This window comes from Chinchilla lanigera, unplaced genomic scaffold (genome assembly GCF_000276665.1).
Source record: "Chinchilla lanigera isolate Chin_1 unplaced genomic scaffold, ChiLan1.0 scaffold00137, whole genome shotgun sequence".
Lineage (NCBI taxonomy): Eukaryota > Metazoa > Chordata > Mammalia > Rodentia > Chinchillidae > Chinchilla > Chinchilla lanigera.
The window spans coordinates 3,635,442-3,647,125 of NW_004955538.1; the positions used below are offsets into that span (position 1 = coordinate 3,635,442).

The 11,684-nt window shown below is 54.0% G+C and overlaps 1 protein-coding gene across 10 annotated transcripts in view; it reads left to right on the forward strand.

Annotated features, from left to right (window-relative positions):
* Window positions 1-11,684, forward strand: part of Mta1 (metastasis associated 1) — a 40,623-nt gene that overhangs the window by 5,059 nt on the left and 23,880 nt on the right. For all 10 annotated transcript variants that reach the window (XM_013507868.1, XM_013507869.1, XM_013507862.1 and 7 more), the window contains exon 2: window positions 10,767-10,834. In XM_013507868.1, coding sequence (XP_013363322.1) covers window positions 10,767-10,834 — 68 coding nt within the window. The remainder of the gene's footprint in view (window positions 1-10,766; window positions 10,835-11,684) is intronic.

Consider the following 11,684-nt stretch of genomic DNA (forward strand, 5'->3'; position numbering starts at 1 on the left):
CTTCTCTTCGGCGCCCCCTCCCCGTGCGCACCCCTGCTCAAGATGGCCCCTAGGGCCGCCCCAGCCGGAGCGGGGCGCGGTGGGGGAGCTGGCACCGCGGGCGGGGGCTCTGCCCACCTGTTGGGGTCGGGGGCGGCCTGGGTGCAGGCGGGGAGTCGCGGGAGGCGCCGGGGCCGGGAGCATCGCGGTGGCTGCTGGCCGGTGTCCGCGAGGCCCGGCTGGCGCCGACGGATCCCCCAGCGGGAGCACGTGGCTTTGGCGGCGCTGGCTGCTGGCCTGGGAGCAGGAGTTTTGGGGTCTTGGGGATGTGGGGTCTTCGGGGGCCATGCGGCCTGGCTGCCAGTGCTCGGACCGCGACTCCATCGGAGTGGCCACATTCCTGCTCAGAGCCCTCCCTCTGCAGGCCTTCTGGGGTGGCCTTCCATGGGGAGCCATCATCCCAGCCGTGTCCCCGAGTCGCTCCAAACTTTTCAGTGCCTCCTGTGCACCCCAGTCCAGCGGGGAGGAAGTTAGCAAACCCTGGGGGAGAGTCCTAGTTCGTGTGTGGGTGTTGGGGGGCTTCTGCGGGTGTCTGGGGATCTGTGGCCTGACTGCATCCGGCACTTTTCACAAGGACCTGAGATGGCCTTGCACTTGCCAAGCCCGTCCGTGCCGCCCCCACCTCATCTCCTGAGTGTTTGTCCTGCAGATCTCCCCAGCTGAGTGTGGATAAGCCTTCCTGGGCCCCTGCCCTTGCCTTCCCAACCTGCAAAGTGGGCTCTGCTGTGAGAGTGTCACAGCTGGGGCAGCACCGAGGTACCAGGCTGCCCCTTTCCGAGGACCCAGGATGCTCTGACTGCCCAGGCCAGCTCTGGAACTGTCCTCCACCTAATGGATTGTCCACCCCCAGCTGGAGCTCCGGCCCACCCTCTCCTGACCCACACCTTTGCCCCATGTCAAGTCTGGAGCTGATGAAGCACGGACCAGAGTGCCCAATCCTTGATGCACACAGGCCAGGGTGCCAGCATATCCTGGCTGCCCCCACGGCCCTTTCCTGGTGCTGTAACCCTGTGCACCCTTGTGCTGCAGACTCCTGGCCAGCATGAGGCCCCTATGGCTCCTGAGGACTCCATGGCTTCGCATCAGGGTTTGCCTCAACTCTTCCCCCCCGCCTTCTGGGATGGTCTCCCTCACCTGTAAAAGGCCCCCATTGTCCTGGTCCCCAGACTCTTCCACCATCCTCACTGTGAGTCCCTGGGTATTTCGCTGTGGTTATGCCCTGGGGCTGTGCCACCATGTGCTGAGGAAGTGTCAGGAGGGGCAGCACCAGCTCCTGGATCTAGTCACCAAGCAAGGGAGGCACTTCTGGCTAGCCTCCCCATCCAAGAACTGTGTCCATGCCCACCTGGCACCTGTGCATGGGGGGCTGGGGCTGGGGGTGGGAGAGGCCTGGACCCTGACTCTTTGGGCCCAGCATCCCCAGACCTTCCTGTATCTCAGTTTCCCTCTGATGTGGATGAGAACTTGCTTCTGCCCTCCTGTGGCACCTCCTACAGGAGATGCCTGGTACCCATGTGGACATCCAGTAATGGACCAAAAACCAGGTGCCCAACTTGCCTTGGCCTTTGTGCACCTAGTCCCTGCCTCTCAGGCCTCCCATGGGCCGGGCTGCTGGCACCCAAGCTGCAGAGCCTGGTGGAAGCTATCCTGTTTTTTGTTTCTTCGGGGAAGGAGCAGGGAAAGGTCAGGATTCTTGTCTCTTGGGGCAGGCATGCCCTGGGTTGCACCTGGGCAAACTTGGCATTGTCTGAGGATGTCACCTTAGCAGGTGTGGCAGCAAGTGCCATGGTAGAAGGACCATGTTGGTCCATCCCACCGGTGGGTCCTGGGGGCCCTGTGGTTGGTGGTGGCTGGGTGTTGACAGGTTGGGCTCCTGCTCTGGGATTGCTTGCTGGAGCCTTGGGTCTCAGATAGAAAGGAAGCTGTACCTGTTCCCCGAGTAGGGTCTCTCACTCTGCCGGTTGCTGTCTAGGGTTTGGCTGCCTAGGTAGCCCGTTCTGGTCTGGGGGAGCAGCTGGTGGGAACTGAACCTGGGAAGTGGCTCACTGCTGGTGTCTGCTCAGGGCCTGGGTTCAGGGTGTCCAAGCTGGTGAACACCCATGTCTTACTGTATGTCCCAGTGTGACAGGTCTGAGGTGTATGGGTGTCTGGGAGTCCCCAGACCCTGCCAGGGAACATTGTGGGGCAAAGCTGGGGTGACTGCTCTGTGTGCTTGCTGAGTGGCTGGGTAAGGGACACAGCGTGGCCTGGTTCTTCCCTGGACAGTGGCCTGTCATGGACAAGGCCTTGTGTTGGCAGTGGCAGAATGAGGCTTGGGCAGCATCTACTCCCTGGAGCCTTCCAGCTGGTGATTCTGGAAACTGCCTGGGCTGCAAGGCTCCTGGTGGCCCAGCATATCTCAGGTTTGGTTGATTCCCAGTACCAAAAGAAAGAAAAAAAAAAAAAAAAAAAAAGACTGGCCTGGACCCTCTGATCTTCTTGGTGTGACATTTTAAATGGTTGAGAAAAGTATCTTCTTGTGTTTTTAATTTACATCATAAATATTTTGTTATTTTGAACCCAGGACTGTGTGTGCTAGGTTGATGCTGTATCACTGAGCTCCATTCCCAGCCCTTTTATTTTTTGAGACAGGGTCTCATTAAGTTGTCAAGGCTGGCCTTGAACTTGATCCTCCTACCTTGGCCTTTTTTATACCCGGGGAAGACAGATATGTCTGTTCATGCTTTTTTTTTTTTTTTTTTTTTTTGGTGGTGCTGGGAGTGGAACCCAGTGCCTTGTACATTCTAGGTAAGTGTTCTGTCACTGATCTACATGCCGAGCCCTGGCGCCTTATTTTTTATATTTATACTTCCCAGCACAGAGTTCTCATCAGAGCCTGTGGGGCTACACATATCCTGAGGTCTGTGGTCTTCCACTGCATGTAGAGGCTCTGGGTCTGTTGAGGCTTTAAGTCCTGCTCAGTTTCATTTGTAATAGCACAGCTTAGGAGCAAAGGTGTAACCCCCACGCTCCAGCAGTACATCATGGTAGCAGGACTTGTAGACGCGGGCTGTGGCTAGGACACAGGGCCATCCCTGGAAAGGGTTGAGGAGGCTTGGGCCACACAGCCTCCAGGACAGCCAGACCTCTGCTTGCATGGCATCAGCAGCAGCCCCTTATTCCCCATCCACAGGGGTGGGAGTTCTGAGTCCTACTTCTCTAGGCATGGTCCGCATCCCCTGCCAGTGCTCCTGGGGTGGGTTTGATGTCTGCTTTTGACCTTCCTCATTGTTTTAAGAAAAAATTGACCATTCAACTCTTACATTTAAAAAGAAAGAAAAGCAGGAGCCAGCATTTAGCGAAGTTGGGGCAATGGTCCTAGGAAGCAGTTCTCCCCTGTGGCCCTGGGACGATAGGTCTGCTCGGTGTGCAGTGGACTGGGCTGGGGCCTGATGGCAGTGACCCCTAAGGTCATCCTGCTGAGCAGGGTGGGCTGTGCCAGGTCAGCTGGCATGATGTCACATGGACTGCGGAGGCCTTGCATGGGCCCTGGTGCATAGGTGAGAGCAGGCGCAGTCCCCTCCCAAGACTGCCTCCTGCTGAATGTGGGGTGCTTCCAACAGGATTTGGGGCCCAGTCCTGTCTGGTCTTTTGCTCCTGTTCCCACAGAGGCACTTGCTCAACAGCCTTTGGCTGGGGTTGGCACAGGCCCTGCCTGATACATGGTCTTCTCCAGAGTGTTAGAACCCCAGGGAAAGTCTCATCTTGCTTTCCCACCTAGGGCCTTCCCTGGTGTCCCCAAGTGTTTGCAACTGACGGCCACACACAATGGGCACAGCCCACTGGGTGCTGGGGCTGGCCCCACTCTGGGTCACAGGAGGGGCCTGTGACTAGCTGTGGCCACTGACCTATGGTAGGTGATGTCCGTTGTGGTCTCACACTTCTGGCCTGGGCCTTGCACATGGGGCTCCCTGCAGCCCCCGCAGCCAGTGATGGCTATGGGGAGATGATCCTCTTGAGGAGCAGATCCGCTCTGCCTGCATTGCCTGGCTTAGATGGCTTAGCGGCTCACACTGTGTGGGAGCCCTGTGGCACCTTAGGGCCCCATAATCTGTAATTTGTCATGTGCTCTCGGCTGTAGTATGCTCTCAGGCCCTGCTGTTCCCTCTACCTGGACATCCCCTGCAGCCTGGTGAACTTGTGCATACATCACAGCCTGAGACAGTGCTGCTTGAGCCCCCAAGTCTTCTGTGGTATGCAGAGCTAGATACTGCCAACTCAGTGTGTACAGGTTAGTGCATATAAACCTGATGGGAGCCCTGGAGCCCACAGGAGGACATTAGGAGAGGCTGTCTGCCTCCTGGGTTCCAGGCAGTGCCGGAGAGGGGCAGGGACTGTGCTGTCGCAGTGTCCTGTACAGGGTCGGCAGCAGGGCCTGGTTGGCTCTGTGGTAGACTTGCTCCTGGTAGGGATACCCCTTGGAAGTGAGCCCTGAGGCCTTCCTAGGGGGTTGGTATCAGCATCCCACACTGCCTCTGAGGAACGCCAGAGCAGTGCCTGTGGCCCTCTTGGACAGCACCCTGTCCCTTCAGGGCAGCTGTTCTGATCCTGTCTTGAGGAAGCCTTGTTGGCCATGTGTTCCTCTATGTAGAGTCTGGTCCCTGTCCCTTCCTTGACCTATATGGGGATAGCAAGATGGTCCTGCATTGGAGTCTTGTTAAGGGAGACAGGTCAGTTGCAGATGAGGACAGAGGCGGAAGACGATGCCTGAGTTAGGAGGTAGTGGCCAGGATGCCTGTGTTAAGACTGGGACATGTCTCAGTCACTGTCTCAATACTGAGACACAGTACCTGATACCCACAGTTTAAAGGAGGAGAGGTTTATTTTGGCTGACATTTCAGTCCACGCTCAACCAATCTAAAGAAACAAACGGCATGGCAGAGGTACCTGGTGGAGGAGAGCTGGTCACCTCACAGAGGTCATGAGGAGCTGCAAAAGGGGGCTACACCCTTCCAGGTCACACCCACAGTGACTGCCTCTTTCAACCAGACTCCACTTCCTAGCAGCAAGCCATCTCTAAGCCCCATAATCCAGTCTCCTCCCAGAGGTCCTGCCTGTGAGCACTAGTGGCTCTAGGGAAGTGATGGTGACCCTTTTAGAGCTTTCAGTGATAACACAGCCTGTTGGGCGGGAGATATAGCTCAGTGGCATGGTTCCTGCCTGGCCAGTGCGAGATCCTGAGTTTGATTCCTGGTACCAAAAAAAAAAAACAAAAAACCAGGCTGTTGTTGCAGCATGTGTGCCATAGGTTTACCACTTCTGTTTTAGGGGGACATTTAGGTATAAACCATAACACATGTCATGTGGGGAAGGCTCAGGAGTGGGATTCTGGCTCTGCTTGAGGACTTGTACTTCGTCTTTGGATTCTGTTCCCAAATTGAAGACAAGGGATGCTCTGCCTCTGATGGCCTCAGCCTGGGAGCGGGTCCTAGAGGGGCTGGCAAGTGTGTGTCTCCCACTGCTCATGGAGCATGTGGTCCTGGGGGTTGTGTTTCATTATCCCCTTTGTTCTGTGCCCCTGACGAGCTAAAATGGATCCGTAACCCCAAGTCCATATTTGGGGCACTTCTGGCAGCTGTTTGTGACATGCACGATGGCCTTCTCCAGACTTCTTCAAGGCCATGTGTTCTGTATCCCATGCTGTTTACGGGTGACATCTTGTCTAAAGTGGACCCCACATGCAGTGCTGAGGGCTTCTAGAGTCCAAAGTCTGAGGAGGAGCCCTGAGGGCGTGGGTGACAGCACTGTGGCTGACGTCAGTGTCAGGGAAACAGGACGTGGTTCTGAATGGATTGCTTGACCAAAGATGACCAGGTTCTTGAGGGACCCTGCAGTGTCCCCTGGGAATGGAGGGCCTTCACGTGCTGGTCAGGTCGGCAGGACTCTAGAATAGAGCTGCCGTGCATAACAAGTGTGGGCTTTGCTGTGGGCCTTGATTTTTTTGGATTACTGGGAATTGAACCAAGGACCTTTGCACTGAGCAACATCCCCAATCCTTTTTATTTCTTTTTTTGAAGTAGGGTCAAACTTGTGATCCTCTTGCCTCAGTCTCCCAGCCTGCTGAAGTTACAGTGGTGCGCCACCATGCCTGGCTTTTGTGTGTATGTATATATATTTTTAACTTGAACTCAGGTATATGTTGAAGTGTGTTACACACAACTCTTTTATCAGGAAGGTCTGTAGGTCTTTTGTTTTTTGATGGAGAAGAGGTCTTAGTGTTGTCCAGGTTGGTCTTGAATCCCTGGGCTCAAATGATCCTTCTGCCTCAGGCTTGCAAGTAGCTGGACCTACCTACACGTGCACGCCACCGTGCCTGGCTCAGATCTGTGACTGTACTTTTTAATTTTTTGTTTTTTGTGGTACTGGGGATGGAACCCAGGGCTTCACGCATGCTGGGCAAACGTTGTACCACTGAGCTGCATCTGCAGCCCCAGTCTGTGGTCTTTGGCAGTGTGTGCTGCTGGGTGACCACCTGGGGCCTTCATCATTCTCCACATCCCCCTTTCCCATGTTGGTCGGTCTCCCCACCTCCAGCCTCTCCTCTAGACTCTGTCCCTGTCACACTGACACAGCTGGTTCCTGAGTATCCTGCACATGGACTGTCCCAGTGTCACTTGCTCAGTCCTTGCTTTTGCTGAATGGAAGTCCATCCTATGGATGTGTACCATTTTTCACCGGTGCAGGGTACTCTGGTCACCTGCAGTGTTTGGTGGTTTGGAGTGAAGCTGTTCTGAAGGGGCATGCAGGCATTGTGTGGATCTTGTTGAGGCTGGCAGTTGCTTCCTGCTATGGCTTGGCGATTACATCCATCCCAGTTGTGAGTGCCAGCTCCGGCTCCTCCGTGCCTACCTGTCACCTGGTCACTTCAGCTTTCTATTTTTGCGCAGTGTTCAAATTTGTGTACGGAGTGTCTCCTTGGAGGTTTGGGCTTTTTGCCCCGCACTATTTATTTTTTGAGATGGAAGCTTACTAAATTGCCTTGTCTGGCCTTGAACTTGTGATTCTCCTGCCTCAACTTCCCAAGTAGGTGGGATCCCTGGTGTGGATCACTGTGCTTGGCTCATTAGAGTTTTGGCTTGCGTTCATCCTTTTTTATTTGTTGTACGTCTGCCTGGCCTGTTTTCTGAAGTGGGGCCGTTTTCTTTCTTTCAGTCCTGCAATTTGTACCCCAGGCCTTGAGCATGGTAGGCAAGCTCTCTATCACTGATCTATACTCGGCCCTTTATTTTTATTTTGTTTTGAAACAGGATCCTGCTAAGTTGCCCATGCTGGTCTTTTTTGTTTGTTTTATTTTTTTGGTACCAGGGATCGAACTCAGGACCTTGCGCTTGCCAGGGAGGCACTTGTGCCACTGAGCTATATTCCCAGCTGGTCTTGAACTTTAAACCGTCATGCCTCAGCCTCCTGAGGAGCTGGCATTATAGGCGTATACCAGCAGATTTTGTTTTGTTTTTGTTTCTGTTTTGCGGTGTGGGGGATCTAGCCCAGGGCCTTGAAGTGCTTTCGTGCTGGGCCACACCTGCAGCCTCCAGAGGACTTTGCACGTGCAGGACTGGAGATTAAACCCTAGGCCTTGCCAATGAGCTATATTCTCAACTCTTCCCTCCCCCTCTTATTTTTAAAGTTTGAGAGAATGTCTTGCTGAATTATAAAGTATCCAGGCTGGGCTGCAAATTAGTGTACTGCCACCTCTAGCAAGAGTTTGTTTTGTATTCCTTTTTCCAGGGGACTGAAATTATGCATTTTGTGTGTCTTAAGAAATTTGCCGTACCAAAGCAACTGATTTTTGTAGTTCTGAATTTCATTATTCGTTTCAGTTTGAGTTGTGTAAGGGCTAAGATTCTGCTTGGTTTTGTACGTGCCTGTCCATTTGGTCCATTGCTACTTGTGAAGGACATTATCCTCTGCTGTTGTTTCAGCCCCTGGGAATGCACAATCTGCTAGGTGCTGCAGGGGCGTTTGTTGGGGTGTCCTTGCCTGGTGGCCTGTGGGTCAGCATACTAATGTCCACGTTGTCTCCATTGCTGTGACTTTGTGGTAGTACTGTGGGTCCTCCTGTTAGTCTAGTTTTTCCTGTGTTTCCCTCAGTGTAGAATGAGCGTGTTGAGTGCCAAGTGTGGTGGCACACACCTATAATCCAAGCACTTAGGAGGCTGAGACAGGAGGAAGCCTGGGCTTCACAGTGTATTCAAGGCCAGCCTGGGATACATAGTGACACCCTGCATTTAAAAAGAAAGAAAGAGAGAGAGAGAGAAAAAGAGAGAGAGAGAGAGAGAGAGAAGAAGAAGAGGAGAAGAGAAAGAAGAGAAGAAAAAAGAAAGAAAGAAAGAAAGAAAGAAAGAAAGAAAGAAAGAAAGCGAGTGAGCCTGTTGATTTCCATAAAACAAGTGGGCTTGGGATTGGTTGGGACCATGGCTCTGTCTAGGGAGGGTGGTGGTCCCCTGTGTAGGGAGCGTGGATGTCATGGCCACACGAGGCTTCAAGACTGGCAGGTTGCACTGCCTAGCCTGGTGACTCATGAGCTAAGAATGGCTTCAACATTTTTAAGTGGTTGAGAAAAAATAAAAGGAGACTGCTTCAGGAAATGTGCAAATGTTATGAAATTCAAATTTCAGTCCCATAAATAAAGTTTTATTGGAACGCAGCTGTGCTGGTGCTAGCTGTGGGTTCCCCTGACTGCTTCTAAGCCTTGGCTTCAGTGCTCTTCCTTCACTGCTCGGTGCCCAACCTCAGCTCCGCACACTAAGGCGTGAGGGGCAGCCCCCCTGGAAGCCTACAAGTTGGCCCCTGCCCCAGGCCAGTTGCAAGCTGCAAATCAGCACCCTGCCTCTTAGGTGTTGGCTAGTGTTTGGGAGCAGCTCTTGGACCATGGGCACATTGTACTCATGTGTGCCCATCATCACTGCACTGTTTCCTGCCCTCACGGGTCCTGTGCATCCATGGCCTTCCTGAGAGGGTGCCGCCCTTGAGTTGGTTGTGGTGCCCAACTCCATTCCTGGGCGTTGCCTAGGACTTGGCCAGCAAGCAGGCAGGCCCTGTCTGTCTCCCCACTTGAGGGACTTTTTTTTTTTTTTTTTTTTTACCATTTTTGGCAGTAATTCTGAGTCTCATTTTTGCTTCTTCTGATTTGTAAGAATGAAAGCTCAGATGATCGGTCTGAAGACATTTTGTTTACTTTGTTACTCTTCAAGACCTTGTGCCTGTTAGGCAAGTGCCCTACCACCGAGCCACTTAAAAATCCGGTTTAGTGTGAGTCCTGGTATGCACACCTGTAATCCCAGCACTCAGGGCTGCGGCAGGAGGATCTTTGCAGATCTGAGGCCAGCCTGGGCTACCTAGAGAGACCCTGTCTCAATGTGCCCCCTCCAAAAAAAGTAAAAAACAACTCATTTTATCAAGGTGCAGTCAGTGTGTTGAAGTTCGCCCAGGCAGTGTTTAACTTGGTGAATGTGGTGTCTTTGCAGGGCCCATGAGGGCCCAAGCCTAAGTTCAGAACCTTCCCGCCACCGTGGAAGGAACCCAGCACCCCTCATGTCATGGGCCTTGGCTTTTTCCAGTTCACTGTTTCCTGTGGTGTATGTCCCTCTGAGTGCCAGCTGTGTCCTCTCTATGGGGCTGTGAGGGCTGCAGTGGAGCCTCTGGCACCCAGGTGTGCACCACTAGCAGGGTGGCTGCACACGTGTTAGCTCCATGGGCTTGGCCCGGGGACAGAGCTGGCCAGGTTCTGGGCCTACTCTTGTAGCTGCTCTGATCTGCTTGTGGGCATTGGGCTGATTCCAACCACACCAGGCATCCTCGTCATCCTGGTTAGAGCAGGCGCAGTGCAGGTGTGCACCAAGGTGCAAAGGGGCAGCTTCATGGAATAGGTAGCAGGTAGCTGGGTTGTCCTGGGTCTTCCTTCTTCCATGCCAAGCACATGCCCAGACTACCTGTCATTCTCTGCATGTGGAGCTGTGAGCTGTGTGCTTTTTTTGTCTTTTATCTTTTTGAGACAGTCTCGCTATGCGTTTCAGACTGGCCTCAAGCATACTTTATAGCCCAGGCTATTCTCGAACTTGCAACGATCCTCCTGCCTCAGCCTCCTGAGTGCTGGGGTTATAGGCGTGCACTACGAAGCCTGGTGAGCAGTGTACTTTTACAGTGGGGAGATTCATACCAGTTTGCAGTGCTGGGAGGCCTCACACTGTGAACCCTTGGGGTCTGCTCTCGGACTCTGCCCTATTTCTTTGTGCGCATCAGCCTGGGAAGTCCCGGCCTGTGTTCAGTGTAGTTGCCGCTTCTATTTACTGGGGGGAAGATGGGCCGGCCCAGTGTACCCTCTATGCTGAGATGGTCTCTGGAAGCTGATGGTGGATCCACCTTCTAGGCCTCAGCAGCTCCATGGGGAGGTGTCCTGGTGGCTCTGTTGGGTCCCAGGCGCCTGGAGCTGGGCTGTGCCAGGGAAGCTGTAGCCTGGTGTCCCAGCCTTCCCATGAAGACTGCACAGAACCCCTGCCTGCCACCATCTAATGCTACGTATCCTTTCGGTGGCATGGGGCTTCACCTCCATCTCTCCTCCCTCCCCTGGGTTGCGAGCAGGGCTAGCACCTCTCCAGGGGTAGTCCCCAGGGTGGGGGAAGTGGGGACAGGCAGGCTCTTGTTGTGTCTGTAGTGGGGCTGCCAGTGACGCCCTCTTCCTCTGTTTGCAGACTATGTCTACTTCGAGAACTCATCTAGCAATCCATACCTGATCCGCAGGATTGAAGAGCTCAACAAGGTAGTATGGCTACGTGTGGGGCCTGGGCTCCACATAGCCTCTGCCCCGCGTGGCTGTGGCTATGGCTAAGGAGGGTCTTTCCTGCATGTGCCGTAGTGTGAGTCATGGTCTTGGGGCTCACGGCTGGCATTAGAGTGACCTTATCTGCCTACACCATGTCTCCCCATTGGGGAAGCTGCGAGTGATCCCTGGTGGCCTAATTCAGGCCGTGACCAGGTTTCTATGGGAACATGGGCCTCTGACAGACTGATGCAGTGCCCAGCAGGTGCCGTCTTCCTGGGGCCTTAGTAGAACCCAGCTACTCACAGGGACTCTAGGTGGATGATGCTGGGGATCATCAGAGACTAGGGGAGGGGCTATCAGTACACATGGCAGCAGGCCACATCTTCCCCCAGCTTCCTTGCCCTTGCCCAGCTCTTTATTGGCCCATGGTGGCTTACTGACCATGGGATTCCTGTGGGGCAGTGCAGGGTTATCTGCATTTGGGGTCCCCTGCTGCCTCCTGCCCTGGTCATTTGACAGGTGCTTGCTAGTTGGTCAGGGTATATGGTCATGCCTGTAAACAGAGATCCAGTGAGTACCCAGAACCCACCTGGCTGGGGACTAGGGTGGGAGGGAAGGCATTTTGGGGTTCCATAGCATCTGGCTGAGTCCATTCAGTCTAGGCTTGGAGGTGCATCATTTAGGGTGCCATGGATGGCTAAGGGTCCTGGGGGTATAGGCCACCCATTCCTAGTCTCTTTCTTTTCGGGGCTACTCCTGGTTGGAGACTTTCTCAGGGTGCTGGGGCAGCTGGCTTGCTTTCTCTCTCTCTCTCTCTCTCTCTCTCTCTCTCTCTCTCTCTCTCTCT